At 34.5% G+C, this 19461-nt stretch overlaps 1 protein-coding gene across 1 annotated transcript in view; it reads left to right on the top strand.

Annotated features, from left to right (window-relative positions):
• LOC128554191 (sushi, von Willebrand factor type A, EGF and pentraxin domain-containing protein 1-like) overlaps positions 1–19461 on the top strand; it is a gene marked incomplete at its 3' end in the record, with an annotated part of 51032 nt that overhangs the window by 14421 nt on the left and 17150 nt on the right. The window contains exons 3-5 of the mRNA XM_053535437.1: positions 8490–8696; positions 17184–17393; positions 18399–18608. Coding sequence (XP_053391412.1) covers positions 8490–8696; positions 17184–17393; positions 18399–18608 — 627 coding nt within the window. The remainder of the gene's footprint in view (positions 1–8489; positions 8697–17183; positions 17394–18398; positions 18609–19461) is intronic.

Here is a 19461-nt window from a genome sequence, read left to right on the forward strand (position 1 = left end):
GTGCAGAATTACCTTAAATCTGAAAACATTTTTGAAAAATGCTACGGAACACATCAATATGATCATGGCTGTGGAACTCCAGAGGCTTGTGACCTGTATACAGCAAAAGACTTATGTAATTTTGGTAAATACGTCAAAGATCAATATCATACAAGATCAATGTTACAGCAACTGAAAATCATTTCTTAGAAATAATTGGAGAAACGCATAAAATATGGTAGTTAATTTTCATAGTGTGAATAACTGCTCAGCAAATAACCGTTGTCGCTCTTGAAAAGCGTTTGCAAATGATTTCTCCCTTTGCCGTCAAACTTCGTAAGATGATTACAATGTCCATGTAGCCGTGTAAGGGTTCGATCTTTTGGTTAAAGGTCAATGTAACAGTGATTTTGTTGTTCAAAAAGGCTTCTGATCAGTAAAAGTTCATAAATAGCGCTTTGAGATACAACTGTCGCACTCTATAGCATGAACCTGTATTAAGAAGATTCCATATATATCTCTAAATCAAAAGGTCAGGGTCGCAGCGATACAGCGGCTGAAAATGATAAATAATTTGATATTTGGACGAAAATAATCCAAATTAATTGAAACGTAAGATATATTATATTCCGTGTGATTTAAAGTTTAATCTGCTACAACCTTAAGTTCTTTAATTGCTGTTTTAAGAACAGTTTTTATCAAGGTTTGAAGTACATGGCCCTCCAAAGATATTTTATATTGAAACAAGAAGGAAATATGGACATTTAACACTTTCAGTGTATTTCGGTTTCACTGTTATCTCTAGAAGTCTGCATACTTGATAATTTTAGTAGTATGCGCGTTAGCTTTCTAACATTAGCTTAACATCAATATGTCTCGGGGATCGTGTTTCCATGGTAACACATTTTCGCTCATTTTAAACAACTATGTATGAGCAGATTACGATGGCTTCAGTGCCACTCTTTTGATGACCAACATGGAATATTAGGGTAATTCTATTAGCAGAATACCAAACTACTATGTATTTTAACGTTTAAAGTAACCATGACAACAGATATTTCAAAATATATTATATCTTCCTTTTTATCGTAATTTCTTAGAAAAACATTGAATGAAATTATCTTTTTCGTATAATGTAGCTTCTAAACATTTTATTTAAGTAAGTAATATGTTCGTGTTATTTGCATTGATTTAAACAAATTTAAAAGCTTAGAATACTTACAGCTATTCGCCTCGTCTGACATTTTTATGGAAAAAAACATTGTGCTTGCATTTAAATTATTCTCATAGGTAGTGTTGAAATATGGATAAAAAGATGAAGCCGTGTTCGTTAAATAGACCATGTAGATATATAGGTTACGGGATTCGTTTCCATGGTAAATTAATTCAAGAAATCAAGATTTTGCACTGACATTCGAACGAATTAAGAGCACAGTGTTAGTATATTTAATTTAGTAGCAAATTATCAATGGAAACGGAAAAATAGGTATTCCAAATTAAACTGCCACATTTTTATTCGAAAATGGCCATAGTAATTACCGTGTCATCCAACTACTTGTATATTCCCAATAACATCAGTCACTGTCATCTACTTTCTTACATTCCGCATAACATTGCAATATGTACATAAAAACTGCAAAATATTGATTATTATTAAAATGTTTAACATTTCAAACAAACAAAAATGCTCAGAATTACGTACTTTTATGAAAAGTGCTATTAATCCTTAGCGGTAAGTGACACGTAACGTCATGACGTTATACTACCTCCTGAAATAGATACTGAATCCAAATATGATACATGTTTCTTTTTGGATCCATAACATTTTCTGCCTTTTAAATACTAAAATTCAAATATGGTATAATGTTATATAAATCTATTTACATTTTTTTTTTATTTTTGCTGTCTTTCTATTCAGTCGAAACTACTGATATCATTAGAAGAAAGTCTGAAAATGACAGAATAATGTTGGCTGTGTTTTTTCTGTGGGATGTATCATGGATGTTCTCCGGGCCGTTTGGGTGGGGATTGACCCAATCATCCGGGACGGTTTGCATGCTGTGATGCATTTCGCAGACATCATACCGGTTAATTCTGTCTGTTCAAAATGTAAGATATCTTCTGTTCTGTTCTGCTCTAACATGTGTCTTTGACAGGTCAATTAATGTTTTGCGATATTGTATTTTTGTTTCATGTTTTGATATGCCTAACTTTAAAGTTATAATCCTGTTAAAAATGACCGTTAAAATAAAGCAAATAACTTGGTAGATTTGTAGAAAACAGTCTAATGAACAAATTCGGCAGTTAGTTAGACTTGGATGGCCAAATATTGTTGAGATACGAATGGATATAAAACGAATGAATTATTTAATGACCAGCTGGTCACTAATTCACTCGCCAGGCTTCGCCGAATTCCGTAAACCAACGAAGACAGTGTCACGTGACAAAAATTTAAATACGTCGAAAACAACAATGGCTGATCGACCGTGATAGGATTTTGTGTAAAGACGGCGGATAAATGCAGAAATTTACAAATATTTTGCTTTTCGATGCCATTTCTACAAACAATACATTAATGTTATAAAATTAAGCCTGTTGTTAATAAAAGGAAAGGCAGTTTAACAGAAAATGCGATACGAATGTGCTAGACATGTTGTTGTTTTGTTTCTTAAAATAGATTAGCGAGGCTCTTTGTACGGTCCCGTACGAACAATCATTTAGCGTGGCTCGTATTACGGTCCCGTACGTTTCACAATCAATTTGTCTACATCTGCACAGTAGTCCCTAGCTAAAAGTTCAGCTCAGAGATGCTTATATAATGTGCTGTTACGGATCTCTGAGCTAAAATGAATCCCGTACTGACACCTAACCAGGAATCGTTCCAGAAGTCTGTCACGCTATAATTTTATCAAATGCAATGGACTCACCTTTTACTATACAATATTTCTAATCAATTTTCTTTTGATCTGGCATAAATAATCCATGCAACATAATTTGAACACAAGTTTCAAATTGGTATCCAATGCAATATAATGTCCGCCATTGCAGTTGTCACCTGATCAGGGTACTCTTCATTTTGAAATCCAATAGGCGGTAGTGAATCGTTATTTATTGACATTTTCTGAGGAATTGTATGTTGTTTTATAGATTTTATGTGATTAAATTAAATTCATAAATAGGTCAAATTTTGATACTGATTTTCAAGAAAACCACGTGCTCTGAACTGTTGCATGACATCATGAGTTTCTCACGAGAGACTGTGCGAGATGTTGCGGTTTGATACTGGTTTGTTAAACAAATGGGGTTTCGCCATAACTTAATGAATGCGACCATCAGAAAATAAAAACAGTGTCAGTTAAGTAATGTTAGCCAGAACTAGATAGTCCCCATTGTCAATGACTGACTGTGACTGGGAGGCGACTGTCTGGTCGACACTTTGATGATTAAGCCTTTATTGAAAACACAAATTAGTGTGCAATATTAAAATCAGCACTATTATATTACAAGTTACAGGTTAAAAGATGATAAAACATATATTTCAGGTTTGAACATCAGTAATCTAGGCCACTCCCGAACTCATTAAGAGTAGCACTAGATTTAGCATGATGTGGTAGATTGTTTCAGAGTCTAATGGTTCTTGGGGGGAAAACTGAGTTCTTGTGATAATGGGTGCGAGAGGAGGGAATATAAAAGTGAAGGTCCTGAGAGTCTAGCCGGTACTGGTGATCTACAAAAAAAAAAATATAAAAGAATCTGGGATGTAGGGATGTGAAATTTCTCCTTGTTTCTAACGTTTGCCAGTACAGTTAACATTTCTGTGATGCTTCATCTACAGACATAATTGATTTGAACATATCTGGCGGCAGCCTTTCGTACTCTTTCAATTCCATATGTTAGAGATTGTTGAATGCCAAACAGTTGAGCAATATTCCAATTATAGTTGAACATTCCGCCTTTTAATGTGAGAAAGACACCATCTGACCTTCCTGACATTATTTCCTCACGGATGGGCTCCATTGGTAGAGCCGCCGGCCTTCCGTAAGTCAGCTTGATAGCTTCCTTACATGAAAAATTTGACGCCTCAAGTGATTCGAAATTAGCGACCTTAACCACCGCTTAAGTTAAGATCAACGTCATCGTGGCTGCAAAATACTTAAGTTTGGCATTACATATTTCCTAACTTTGCTTTTGTCTATCATATTATATGGATTCCTAGACATTAATCAACAAATAATCAAGCCTTCGAGTGGTTTATCGTCTAATTTAGCACGGTTCAGAGTTCAGACGCGTAGGAATTTAACCACGAGGGCGTTAGTCCGTCTGGTTGAATACTGAAGCATCTGAGCGATGAACCGTGGTAAACTGGACGATAAATCACAAGAAGGCCTTGATTATTTTCATTCTGACATGCTCATTGACATATTTTTTATAAATATTATGCTGGACTTCATTTACCCGAGGAGTATCGTATCGGACGTCATGCGGCAATTTGACGTCATAATTGACGTCATAATGTTCTCTTACAGGTGCGCGCGTCAACCGTTGTTTATCGCAGAATATACAGTACAGAACTTGATTTTCTTCTTTGTTTAACTGGAAATCAAATCGAGTCATATTAGAATTGTCATTTGAGCTGTCGTGTCACTGTCAAAATCGCGTTTACTTTGAATTAAACAAAATAGATTCGTGCAAATAATGATATTCCAGCACCAACACTGGTGTAGCTATATAGCAAGGTTTCAATTGCAAGGACTACTTTTGATTGCATTTGGAATGTTACTGATACTAAAATAGAATATTAAAGCTAAATGTCTGCTTATGAAACCTAATCAGTGTACAGTCGACATCGTACTTGCGACTACCTTTATTAAGAGATTTTTGTATTAAACGACCAGTCAAAATTCCTCCCGAACGTTTTCAGTAAATAAATTCATTCCATTTGACGACTTTTTTAGAAAACGACTAGCGACCACATTAATGTAGTCCCGACAGGTAAAAGGTGGACGAGATGGAATTCAGATTTGGGAAATTAAGCGCTATGAAGTCGACTCATAAAAGTACTTTTGAATTTAGAACTGAATTCTGTAAACATCAGCTCAATTACAGTTATGAACGTTTAAAATTTTGAATAGAAATGAGGCTTTTTTAGGGGATTTCAAGAACACCACCGCCTTTAAGAAAATGGCCTGAAACAATGTCCAATTAATTAAGAAACGTAATAAATTGCTGAAAATAGCTGAGAAAAAATGGTCCGGATACCGTCAGAGAGTTTGGTGCTTATCCGCTGATTGATAATGAAAACAATTCGTCCAAGCTACGTAGAGCTTTGACAAGAGCAAATAGGTCACGTAAATTCCAATCTTAGGATACTACAGGAAATATCTCGTGTCACTTGCCACCTAATTTTGCCAGAGACTGTCACTACACAGAGACGTATAAAGTCGCTATAGTGCAGCAGGAACTCAACTCAAACCAGCAGACACAACAGAGCGGCCACTATGATTATTCGGATGTTTGATTCTGTTTTAACTTTAAAAATATATCAATTAACATAAAATACAATATTTAAAACATGTAGATCTTTGGGTACAAGAGTGTTAAAAGTAAACACTTTCATAGAAGATGTTATTAGAAACTTGTAAAATATGCCACTTGACACGTTACCTTTTCCTGTAAATTTGAGAAACAATTCTTTAAAATATCACTATTTCATCACATCAGCTATTTTTGAATTTTCAGATAAGAATTGCATTGCGGAAGTAGACTATAAGCTCTTTTATGTAAATCCATTGATCGTATCCGTTAACAGTAATGGCAAAGAGATGCTTCTTGCTTTGTAAAGACAGTGTATAAAAACATCTGAATAATATTATCTTCAATTATTTTGTATCTAATGATCTAGAGGTGTTGTTAACAGATGTTGTTAAATATATTATTCTGAAATTTGTTGATAGGTAGAATTCAATTTCCAAGGATCTTCATTTATTACGATGAACATTTTAGCAATGTGACAATTCCCTTAGTTGGTATTTATGCATTTTCAATTTTCTGAGAAAAAAAACAAAACAACAACATGCAATATGGATAGAGATATCATAGTTATCGAATCAATATTCTCTTGGTGCAGGAGCAAAGAAGACAGCGGACATAGAATTGGCTTCGAAATCCGCAATACCAACGAGGAATATATTTGATATTTCAAGAAATTTGACAGTTAGTGAGGAAAACATCGTTTGGTTAGTTTACACACAAAAGTGACAATGGTTTGTCTTCTTAAGTAATTTAACTATCAGCGAAGTGTCTGATTAAGTTCTGGAAGGATATTTTTACGCAGTAAACTGGAAGCAGGAATTGGCCCTTCTAGATATTCTGTAATAAACTTACTTCCGATGGTAGTAGCCGCATTTTGTGGAAGCCAGCGTGCAAAAACCAACTAGCTATAGAAGACATTTTGAACCGTATGGAAGAACTGTACAGTAATATCGAACGTATGAATTTAAAAGACATTCTAGCATAAATATGCTGATCTTGTCACTTTTCGGGGATGTTTTAACAGGAGAGAAAACGTGCGTTAACAGAGAGATTCTCGCGCTCGCGTGCTGTTATAAAACCTTTTTATATATGCCCGTTCTGTGGCAAAGCATAAACGTCATTTGGCCCAAAAGGGATAATGCAAACCAAAATGACGTCAACGTAAAACAACACAACTCAACATTCCCGCACATTTCGAGGAAAATTAATAACGTTGAGTGACATTATACTCATTATCAGTTTTACGCGTTTTATGCTAGAATTGCGTTAGCACATGTTCATTTCGTGTCATCTGCAGAATCCCTCGGGCACCAACCAATCCCTCGGTATTCTGCAGATGTTATAACAAGAAAAAACATGCGTTATCCCTACAAAATATTATGTACAATTTGCTTTCCTGGATTTTCAGGCATTTTAAAAGTTAATAAAGTAAAGATCTTTACAAATATGAAACATTAGTATTGATAAGGAAAAGCAAAACAGATCAGTTTAACAAAAGTTCAGAAATAGTCATTGCTGAGAAAAACAATGGTAGTTACAGAATTATTTAGAGACTAAAGTTTGATCGTTTCCTCTAACCAGTATGTATTTAAATTTTCTTAAAAGTAGTAACCAATCCATATATTATTCAAGCGGCTGTTAACAACGGGTACACTGTTGAATAAAAACAGTAGATGAAAATCCAGCAGTTCTTCTGATGTTTATTTTCATTCTAATTTTAATAAGAAGATGTTTAATCACATTTTGGTATTTGATTGTTCATACAAAAACCCGTGACAAAGGCATACGCTACTGTAATAAATTAATGCCTTAAACAAACGCATTTGATTTAATTAAGAAATGATATATCTCATTTAGTGATTTGTCGCTGAAAATAGCATTATTTGGAGTTCAGATGCGAAGGAATTATATCACGAGGCCGCATGCAAAAAAGGAATGTATCATTGGATGTAGGTATGGATAGGAATACACGGCACTCTGTATTCGCGTTACCTGTGCAGAGCTTTTTTTACCATCCTAACAACTTCCGTTGAGCCATCAGTGAGATAATCCTTTAATCTAGCATCAGGAAAAAACAACAAAGAAATAGATATAGCAAATAACAACCAGTTAGATCTAGATCTTCGTAACACTGGTTACCTATTTGTTTCCCTGTCATGTTGATATTCTGGGACAAGAAAATGCTCCATATTATACCATACACAAGTTTGATTAAAGTGAATAGATACTACAGGTCAGGGAAATGACAAAAATGTAACTGTAAGTACATTCACATAAAATTATTTTTGCAAATATGGTTTAACCCTGTGAAACTGACGACTTATTGTGACGGATAAATCTAAGCAAGTAAGAAACAGAATTGCGCGGCGACATACTCGGAACTGCGTAGCGTTAGTTTTTCGGCCAATATTTGAGAAACAAACCCGACTACTTCTAGAAAAATAAACATGTTAGTCCTTTGAATATGAAGTATTTCAATATTTCCTAAATCCAGATAAGAAGTGTATATGATGCGATAGTCTCAAAATGGAAGATAAATCTCCTTCCCTCGCCAGACTGTACATAAATATTTGACTAAATGGCACAAATACTAGCTGAATTGTCACAGGTGATTAGAAACTGACACATTTGCGCTCCAGTATCACCCATTGTTTTTCAATTAATCAGGGATATAACGGGTAGAAATTCCTTATGATCATGCTTACAAGACCAGCAAGGGGAACTTTCTTTCATATTTATCCACGTGTTCAACGTAAAATCCACCACTAAATGGACGTTGAAATCCCTAGATCTGATAACGCTTTGACCAAGATGATAGAATAACAGTTCGCCTGACTATATAAATGTGGAAGACCGTAATAAAAAATTTTCATTGCATTAACCTTGAAAAACAAGTCATTGATTTCTTAACTGGCAGTAGTCGTCTAATATATATATTCTTACTTTGGCATTTCCAATTCAGACATTCTTCTTCTCAGATTGTGGCAGTATTTGGATGTTGAATATACCAAATGCCCGCGACAGGCGCGAGATGAACGGTACAAAATACAGCTCGGTTGCAAATATTAGCTGTGATGTGGGATATAGAGCACAGAATAAAATTCATACAGAGAGCATTACAAGTACTTTGATAAGATGTTACGAGAATGGAACATGGGGAAATCTACCAACTTGTGTTAGGAAAAGTATGTTTAATTGCATCATCAATAGAATTTAGTACGTTTTAAGTTTTCATTATGCCATTTTTCAAATGATATAGGTAGAATGTTTATACTGAGGTAATGACCTATATTTTCTCACATACATTTTTCTCATATTTAAAGCACTATTTAGCTCACTGGAGTCAGTAAAGTAAAATTAATGCATGAATTTATTCTTTTCAGCGTTTAAATGAAATATTACGATAGGCTTTATTGTATATTCTGGTTAACAAAACCGTTCACTGTTTTCACAGTTATTTTACTACGAAAGAATAAGTGTTTGATAAAACATGGTTCTGTAAGATAACGTTGGTTGAAAATTAAGGTCAACTATATTACACTTTAACAGTTAGTAAATATATTTTGGGGGACAGTGTCCCCGGAGTTAACAAACCGTCTGTCAATTTTCATGTCGAGCTTATGACCAACATGACAACACAAAATATGTGCAAAAGAAACAAGTTCCAAAGGTTTTACAAACAAAATATCAATTTAGACATATTCAAATGGTTTCTGTTGAATATTTAAAGAACGCTTCGGCCTACAGTCGTCGAATTTCACAGGATGACTGCTAATGATACGTAAAATACTCCGGATGTATTAAGACGAAGCCAATGTGATCCCTAGACTGAAAAAGGTTTCTACTGAAGGAAATAAAAAATGACTAGAAACGGCCCCGAGAACGAGAGTATCTTTCCGTTATGTCGTCCTGCGGGACGAATGCATATTTTTAGGTTAATTCCTCCTATTGTTTCAAATATTTTCACAATTAGACTATTAAAATATATTAATGAATTTCAAAACTTTGTCTTGATAATCAAAAAGCCATTTTCATGGCTCAAAGTTGAAAAGGAAACCGTTTTAGGTAAACGATATGCTAAGACTTCTCAATTACATCTTGAAATATCTTTACTTCGGTAGAATACGAATTTTTAGTATATAAAACCAATATTTAAGGGTATTCAATTTAATGAAATATGCGTCACAGAGTGCTAAATACAAATGTGTTGATACAGTAATATCTAACATCTCTAGTTCAACGAAGGAGAGAAATTTCATACAAGTACACATTTTGTTATACGAGGGGCGTTCAATATGTAATGTTACTCCGTATGTAGTTCCATAACCGCTGGTTATTTTTAGATACGATTTTCGGCACATTATAGAGAAATTTATTGGCAACACAATGCTGTATAAATTATAAAAATCGGCAGGTTCAAAGTAAAAATATAATCATTTTAGTGAGGTGTACTCTGGACCACTATTATAGTTTAGGTTTGTCCTGGGCATCCAGAGTCTCAGAAAAATAGAATAACTTCACAAATCACAAAATTCTATCATTTTCCTACGCGGTACAGCAATTTGTGATGAGTTTGCGTTTGTTTTAAACTATTTATTGCTTTTTTTAATTTTAAAACACAACTTAACTATCTAAACTCAATGTTGATTCCATCTGGAATGGGTGTTGAGAGCGATTAATCAAAGTTGTAAGAACTATTTCGCAATCGAGAATTAACATACAAGTATCAACTTAAAATACAAGATTTTTTAAACGATGTTTATCGCGCCTGACAAAATTGCAGAGGCTTATTGTACTCAACTTATCATTTTTCGAGTAAAAATAAACACACTCACTTTAAAACTGTTATAAACTTTTTATTTTAGTTTCCATATGTTTTTGTGAAGATCATGATTTGTCTAATTTGTTTAAACTCAAAATTGAACCATAGTTCTAGTTGTTGAATAGTAGAATCAAGGAATTGCATATTACAATCTCAATATTTTGGACATAAAATTGTCCAGTATACCCGAGAATATCTCACTCAATTGATTATGTTTTTACTTTGAATCTACCGATTTTTATAATTTATATAGCAATAATGCCCAATTCTATTGCATTTCTCAATTTAATAGTCCCTACTGAACTTCAGGATATAAACGGAATGGGGCCCATCCAGCTCGTTTTTTCACAAAATAGCGGAAAATATCCTGAGTAACGAGCAACAAGCACAGAACTCTTCCGTGATTTGAATTTCCCACGCCTGAATTTACAGACATCCAAAATCACGAAGTTCTAATTATAACAAATATTGACGGGGCCAAAATTCGAAATGTACCCTGCTGCTTTAAGATTTTTCAGTTAATGCACAAAGGAGGGTTTGACTACCTCTGAACTATTATATATCTTTCGCAAATTAAACCAATTAAAAATAATTATAATAGCATGAAAAGAAGTCTTTATGTAAGCGTCTTAACTTGCCCACCTTTAACGCACAAATTTAGCCAAAATTTACAAATTGTCGCTGCGAGACAAAGAATGTACAATACATCCGGTTTTATCATTTTCTGGCATGATTTAACGTATTTTGTCATAAGGAATGATATAAGGGCAATTTTGCGTCATTTTTCGAAAATAAAATGTCCCCACCTCTTATTTTCCTATTTCATAGGGTCCCCTCCGTCCGAACATACGCCTGATTGACGAAATGCATAGCTGGTGGGCCAAATATGCGCTATGTGGGTTAATAATGATAAAATGATGTTTTTACTGTACCAGAACTCTATTAATGGTGCTAGAATCTAAAAATATCGTCTGCGTGTAAACTGACCTTTATGCTTTTGTGTCTCCTCTCCGTAAGATGTTTGAGTTGATGTGCCGTCAGTTAGCGTTTTTTGATCCCAGAAAGTTTAAAATATCAAATAGCTGGGCAGATTACAGAAACAATACTGCATTTGGTGATGCAAGCATGAAATTTGGCATGAGTACTCGTCTGAGCCCTCTTTTTTTCAAAAAGCCCGTAAGCCACTTAAAAATATAAAATGGCGGCCATTTTTCAAAATGGCCGCCATAGGGAGCTGATTTTTGACTTAAACAGACCTATACCGAGTTTTTTTTTTGTCAATTTTGAAGAAAAATATCTTTTAAGATATTTGAATGTGCAAACCCTATTTTTGATACACAAAAAGACTGGATTTTAAAATCTAATATGACGTCTTTTTTTCAAGATGGCCGCCGTTTCATGTAAAAAGTACTAATTTGCCATTAAAACTGACGTTTCTAGTTAAATTAATTTTTATGTTATTGTCAAATAACATATTTAGAGTATTGAAGGACAGTTTGTGTCTCGCCTGCGATTTTAGGAACTGACGGCAGACTAAGGCGTAGCTTTTCCGGCTGAGACGGCGATGACGACGGCGGTGATGGCGTCAGCATTAAGTGTATATGTTAAATCTTTTTCTCAGAAACTACTACGTTTATTGGGTTGAAACTTCAGACATACATTTGAACAAAGTCACCCCTCTTTCTATCTTAGAAATTTCAACTTTAAGTCTTCGTATTAAGTTTTTATTTTCTCAGAAACTACTAGGATTATTGGGTTGAAACTTCAGACATGTCTTAATGGACATTAGGCACTGTACCATGCGAAGTTCCATAACTCTGACATACATTTTAACAAAATTATCCCCGTTTTAATATTAGAAATTTCAACATTAAGTTTTCGTTTCTCTACGTGGAATATTTTTAATTATGTCCCTTTATAACCGTCACTGCTTGATTGGATCCTGTGGTCAAACTTTATATAAGGCGGACATTTTTGAAATTAAAATATATGTAGCAATACACGTAGGCATATCCATTTTGATATAAAAAAGACCTATTTTGTGTCATAGGTAAAGCAATGCTGATCCACTATATCTGTTTCCTCTGGAAGACATGTCTTAAGACTTTATATTTTGGTCAATTAGTTGTCAAATTTGCAGCTGCATAGATCTGTACACGGCAATTAAAAAACTATAGCATTTACACCTACCACAGAACTTTTTTACATGCACATTTGGACATTTCTTTACTGCAGTTATCTGCAACTGGTAGAATCGTTTTCCAGTGTATCTGCCAAAGGTCACGTTGTTTTCCTATCCCCATTCAGCAGGATTCTCGACTTTCATTTGCCAAAAACAGTGCCTGTACCCATATGCATCCAGCTTGGTATGCAGCACGCTTTTTGTGTTCGGCAAAGGCTGCTTGAGTTGTGAGAAGAGCATCATATGACCTCTGTTTTCGGGAAAACATGTTCAGCCTGACGCCATAAATATCTGTTAATGGACTTGACCTGTAATACATAAAGATGACAAACTTTTCAAGAGCACCCTTGTCCTTATTAGCACTGGCCGATATACACCTAGGTTATTTAAGACATATGTCACCTCCGGACAAACATTCCAAGTTTGCCGAATTTGCCTTTTACCTTTTCCACGGAAACCTTCCACTACATCACATTCTGTAAACGCATGAAAGAAAGCAATACCTTTTGTTTTTACATGGCCGATTGACTGAGTGACATCATGTATGAGAATCCATCTCAGATTTGTTCCCTGTCGGAACGCAACATACAGCTTCTCAAGGCCAAGATCTTTCAATTCAGAAAATACACGAATAGCGATGACAACAAAATCTGTGTTTGTAGCTTTAATGACAAACTGTTTATGACCTAGCATAACATCATATCTTGCATGCATGAACATCCGTGTATTGGCTTCCGTATGATTGCATGGCGTCAGACCTTCGAGACTGATTTCCTGATTGGTTATAGTCATTTCAGTCATTTCCTCTCTGGTCACAATTACAGTAGTTCGCCATTGTAGTCTGAAGTGTGAACGAAATGAGGTCATGGCGCTAGATGAAGGGTCTTGAGAATTAATGATAACAAGACTAATGTTTTTAATTTTTTGGCTGACAGACATGTTGAAATACACACACAAAGTATTATAATTTTGACCAGAGAAGAACAGGCTGTATGCAATCAGAAAATCAGTCTCTAAGGTCTGACACTATGCCTTTATGAGGAGGCTGATACACGGATGTTCATGCATGCAAGACATGCTGTTGTTGATGGTCATAAACAGCTTGTCATTTAAGATATAGACACAGATTTTTTTCATCGCTATTTACGGCTATTCATGTATTTTCTGAGTTGAGAGATCTTAGCCTTGTACAACTGTGGTAGTCCTCGGACAGGCGACAAATTTGAGATGGACTCTCATACATGATGTCATAATGAATTAATCAATCGGCTATGAGAACGCAAAATGTATGATTGCTTTCTTCCAAGCGTTTATAGAATGTGATGCAGTTGAGGTTTCCGAGGAAAAGGTAAAAGGCAAATTTGGAATGTTTGTCCAGAAGTGACAGATGTCTTTAATAACCTAAGCATATATCGGCCGGTGATATATAATGAGCATAAGGGGGTTCTTGAAAAGTTTGTCATCTTTATAAATGACAGGTCCAGTTCTATAGCAGATATTTATGGTGTCAGACTAGACATGTTTGTCCGAAAACAGAGGTCATATGATACTATTCCCCCAACTCAAGCACACAAAGCGTGATGCATACCAAGCTAGTTGCATATTGGGACAGGCACTGTTTTGCCAAATGGAAGTCGAGAACCCTGCTGAATGGGGATGGGAGAGACAAGGTGACCTTTGGCAGATACACTGGGCAACGATTCCACCAGTTGCAGATAGCTGTAAAGAACTAACCAAATGTGAATTTAAAACAGAATGTTGTGGTAGGTGTAAATGCTATCGTTTTGACTCCCATGTACAGATCTATGCAGCTGCAAATATGACAACTAAAATCTTAAGATATCCCACCTTCCAGAGCAAACAAGTACAGTAGCTCAACATTCGTTTACATATGACACAAAGCAGGTCTTTTGATTACCAAAATTGATGTGTCTGCATATATTGCTACATACACTTTAATTTTAAAATGTCCGCCTTTTGACCACAAGTTCCGATTAAACAGTGACGGCCATAAAGGGACATAATTAACAATATTCCATGTAGAGACACCGGAACCTTATGTTGTAATTTCTAATTTAAAAAGGGGGGATAATTTTGTTAAAATGTATGTCAGAGTTATGAAACTTGGCATGGTACAGTGCCTAATGACCATGAAGGCATGTGTGAAGTTTCAACCAAATTAACATAGTGGTTTCTGAGAAAAAGACTTAATACGAAGACTTAAAGTTGAAATTTCTAAGTTAAAAAGGGGGATAATTTTGTAAAAATGTATCTCAGTTTAATCGATTTTTGCGTGGTACAGCGACTAATGACCACAAAGGCATGTGTAAAGTTCCAACCCAATAAACAAAGTAGTTTCTGAGAAAAAGACTTAACATATAAACTTAATATTGACGCCACCACCGCCGTCGTCATCGCCGCCGCCAGCGGAAAAGCTAAGCTTTAGTCAACCGTCAGTTCCTAATGTCGCAGGCGAAACTGTCCTTCAACACACTAAATATGTTATTTGACAATAACATTAATATCAATTTAACTAGAAACGTCAGTATTAATAGCAAATTAGTACTTTTTACATAAAATGGCGGCCATCTTGAAGAAAAGACGCCATTTTGGATTTTGAAACAGTCTTTTATGTATCAAAAATAGGTTTTGCACACTCAAAACATTTTAAAAGATATTTTGTCCTTCGAATTGACAAAATGAACTCAGTATAGGTCGGTTCAAGTCAAAAATCAATCTCCTGGGGCGGTCATCTTGAAAAATGACCGCCATTTTTAATTTTCAAGTGGCTAATGGGCTTTTTGAAAAAAGTAGGCTCAGACGAGTAAACATGAAAATTTCATGCTTGCATCACCAAATGCAGTATTTTCCCGAATAAATGTCTTAATCTGCTCAGCTAAAAGGAGAGGTTCTAAACTATGTGAAACCGCACATCTTTAAGAGGTATTTCGAAATTTAATTTTGGCATATTTCCCATAAGGTGGCAGGATACACTTAGATTCGAAAAATTTGGGCACGGCCAGGCTTACATGTAGCGAGTCGCAATTTTGCACTTCCCTAATCAGTAGAATCAGGATGGCCATTTTATAAATTGCGTGCGTGTTTGGTGCTTTTAATAAATGGCAAGATCAGGACTCTCATACAAGAATACAGAAAGTTATCGAAACGAGCGTTTTACACAATCCTTTAAAAATAGGATGCCAAAATCATTTTGCACTTTTTGAACAGCCCTCTATGATCCCGCTACACAATGCTCAATTTTATTGCATTTCTTAATTTAATAGTCAGCCCGCCCGCTTAGCTCAGTAGGTAGAGCGTTGGTCTACGGATCGCGGGGTCGCGAGTTCGATCCTCGGGCTGGGCGTATGTTCTCTGTGACTATTTGATAAACGACATTGTGTCTGACATCATTAGTCCTCCACCTCTGATTCATGTGGGGAAGTTGGCAATTACTTGCGGAGAACAGGTTTGTACTGGTACAGAATCCGTAACACTGGTTAGGTTAACTGCCCGCCGTTACATGACTGAAATACTGTTGAAAAACGGCGTTAAACCCAAAACAAACAAACAAACAAACAAACAATTTAATAGTCCCTACTGAACTTCAGAATATAAACGAAATGGGGGCCCATCCAGCCCAGTTTTTTTCCACAAAATAGTTTCTGAGTATCAGTCAACAAGCACGGAACCCTTCCATGATTTTAATTTCCCGCGCCAAGGTGACTCACCGATTTATACAAAGCTAGCAGCAGTTAATTTTACAACTTACATCAGAATTTTATATGTATCGGCTGTTTAAATTTTCTAAAGAATTAACAATCATTATCTCTCATCTTAATTTACAGACATCCAACATAACGAAGTTCTAATTATAACAAATATTGATGGGACCAAAATTCGAAGAAGTGTACCTTGCTACCTAATAAGTATAAAGCTTGTCAAGGGAAACTGAGATATTATAACAATTTACTTGCAATATAATGTGAAATAATATATGTAAAAATAGATAAATGTAAATGTTGGAAATCGTCCATGCTCTATAAACGCGACATTCAATGGAATTGTAGATGTTAGACAATACCTAATTAAATGTTTTTTCTTCCCTTTTTTCTATGTTAGCTGAATCCCATACAGTTCTAACTTTGCATGATATTTATATATCCGAAACAAAAGTTATATTGATCTGGTATCTGATGTACAATTATATACCAAAATATCAATGATTAATGGATAATGAATCAAATATTGATGAATAACGAAACATAAACCATAATCTACTGTATTATTTAACGCAGTAAGTAAGTGTATCTTACAGATAGGCACACATTTCACATTATTTGTGTAGATTTTATTTCGGTATTTTGAGGGTGGGAATGGTCTTTATAATCAGTACAAATTAAAGACAACGTGAGTACTGTGTTGAATAAAGTGATGTAATTGAGGGGTTTTGCACTTTCCATTACATCACATGAACATACTCAATCAAAACGAGTCTGCTTTTAATCTGCTTGGTTGTATTTTATGCTTATAAGGGATCTTCTTACAAAAAAATATGTTCAGAATTAATCACCATCGGTACTATTGACTGATTATTCAAAATGGTATAGGAATTGCATATTATTGTGAAAACTGTGTGCAGTTATCTTCTAAGCATTTATTTATTCATAGACTGTGGGAAAACAGAAAATTTACATATAAACAACACACAATCAATAAATCTGAGAAGAGAAAATACTACGACATTTGAATCGAACGCTACTGTTTTGTGCAAGACTGGATATGCAGTAACCGGAGAATACGGTCGTCCAAAGAAGCAGTATGAAATAACTTGTGGTTCATCCGGAAGATGGGAAACAGTTAAGGCCTGTATCAGAATAGGTCAGTAAAATTTCAGTGAATTTGACTCATTATATTACATATTTAAACGAGAAACACCCCAACAATATGATTATGTTTTTGCCATTTTTTAAACAATTAACATGAAAAGTGTTTAAATTAGTTTGACAAACTGTCGGTTCTGTGATTATTGTTGTAGTTTCTATAGATTTTCGTTTTGAGTAGAACTTGCATATAAATGAAATCCTTGTTATACAATGCAAATGATGAAAGGAGAGCTGAATGAGTATAAGACTAACAGATAATAGACAAAAGCTAATTAAATATGTTTTCTCTTCACTTTCTTTTCTATGCTAGCTGAATCCCACACAGTTCTAAGTATATTTAGATTAAGAAGATAAAGGTCGTATTTTAGGTGTTAGATAGATGTTATATACATGAGTGGTAAAGCAAACATAGTTTATAACTTTGCATGGTATGTATATATCCGAAACAAAAGTTACTGAAATACTGTTGAAAAACGGCGTTAAACCCAAAACAAAAGAACAAAAGTTATATTGATCTGGTATCTGATGTACAATTATATACCAAAATATCAATGATTAATGGATAATGAATCAAATAATGATGAATAACGAAACATAAACCATAATCTACTGTATTATTTAACGCAGTAAGTAAGTGTATCTTACAGATAAGCACACATTTCACATTATTTGTGTAGATTTTATTTCGGTATTTTGAGGGTGGGAATGGTCTTTTATAATCAGTACAAATTAAAGACAACGTGAGTACTGTTTGGAATAAAGTGATGTACTTGAGGAGTTTTGCACTTTCCATTACATCACATGAACATACGCAATCAAAACGAGTCTGCTTTTAATTTGCTTGGTTGTATTTTATGCTTCTTAGGGATTTTCTTACAAAAAGTATATTCAGAATTTATCACCATCGTTACCATTGACTGATTATTCAAAATGGTATAGGAATTGCATATTATTGTGAAAACTGTGTGCAGTTATCTTCTAAGCATTTATTTATTCATAGACTGTGGGAAAACAGAAAATTTACATATAAACAACACACAATCAATAAATCTGAGAAGAGAAAATACTACGACATTTGAATCAAACGCTACTGTTTTGTGCAAGACTGGATATGCAGTAACCGGAGAATACGGTCGTCCAAAGAAGCAGTATGAAATAACTTGTGGTTCATCCGGAAGATGGGAAACAGTTAAGGCCTGTATCAGAATAGGTCAGTAAAATTTCAGTGAATTTGACTCATTATATTACATATTTAAACGAGAAACACCCCAACAATATAATTATGTTTTTGCCATTTTTTAAACAATTAACATGAAAAGTGTTTACATTAGGCTGACAAACTGTCGGTTCTGTGATTATTGTTGTAGTTCCTATAGATTTTCGTTTTGAGTAGAACTTGCATATAAATGAAATCCTTGTTATACAATGCAAATGATGAAAGGAGAGCTGAATGAGTATAAGACTAACAGATAATAGACAAAAGCTAATTAAATATGTTTTCTCTTCACTTTCTTTTCTATGTTAGCTGAATCCCACACAGTTCTAAGTATATTTAGATTAAGAAGATAAAGGTCGTATTTTAGGTGTTAGATAGATGTTATATACATGAGTGGTAAAGCAAACATAGTTTATAACTTTGCATGGTATGTATATATCCGAAACAAAAGTTACTGAAATACTGTTGAAAAACGGCGTTAAACCCAAAACAAAAGAACAAAAGTTATATTGATCTGGTATCTGATATACAATTATATACCAAAATATCAAAGATTAAAGGAGAAAAAATTAAATAATGATGAATAACGAAACATAAACCATAATCTATTGTATTATTTAACGCAGTAAGTAAGTGTATCTTACAGTTAAGCACACATTTCACAATATTTGTGTAGATTTTATTTCGGTATTTTGAGGGTGGGAATGGTCTTTTATAATCAATACAAATTAAAGATAACGTGAGTACTGTTTTGAATAAAGTGATGTACTTGAGGGGTTTTGCACTTTCCATTACATCACATGAACATACTCAATCAAAACGAGTCTGCTTTTAATTTGCTTGGTAG

This window comes from Mercenaria mercenaria, unplaced genomic scaffold (genome assembly GCF_021730395.1).
Source record: "Mercenaria mercenaria strain notata unplaced genomic scaffold, MADL_Memer_1 contig_4814, whole genome shotgun sequence".
Taxonomy (NCBI): Eukaryota; Metazoa; Mollusca; class Bivalvia; order Venerida; family Veneridae; genus Mercenaria; species Mercenaria mercenaria.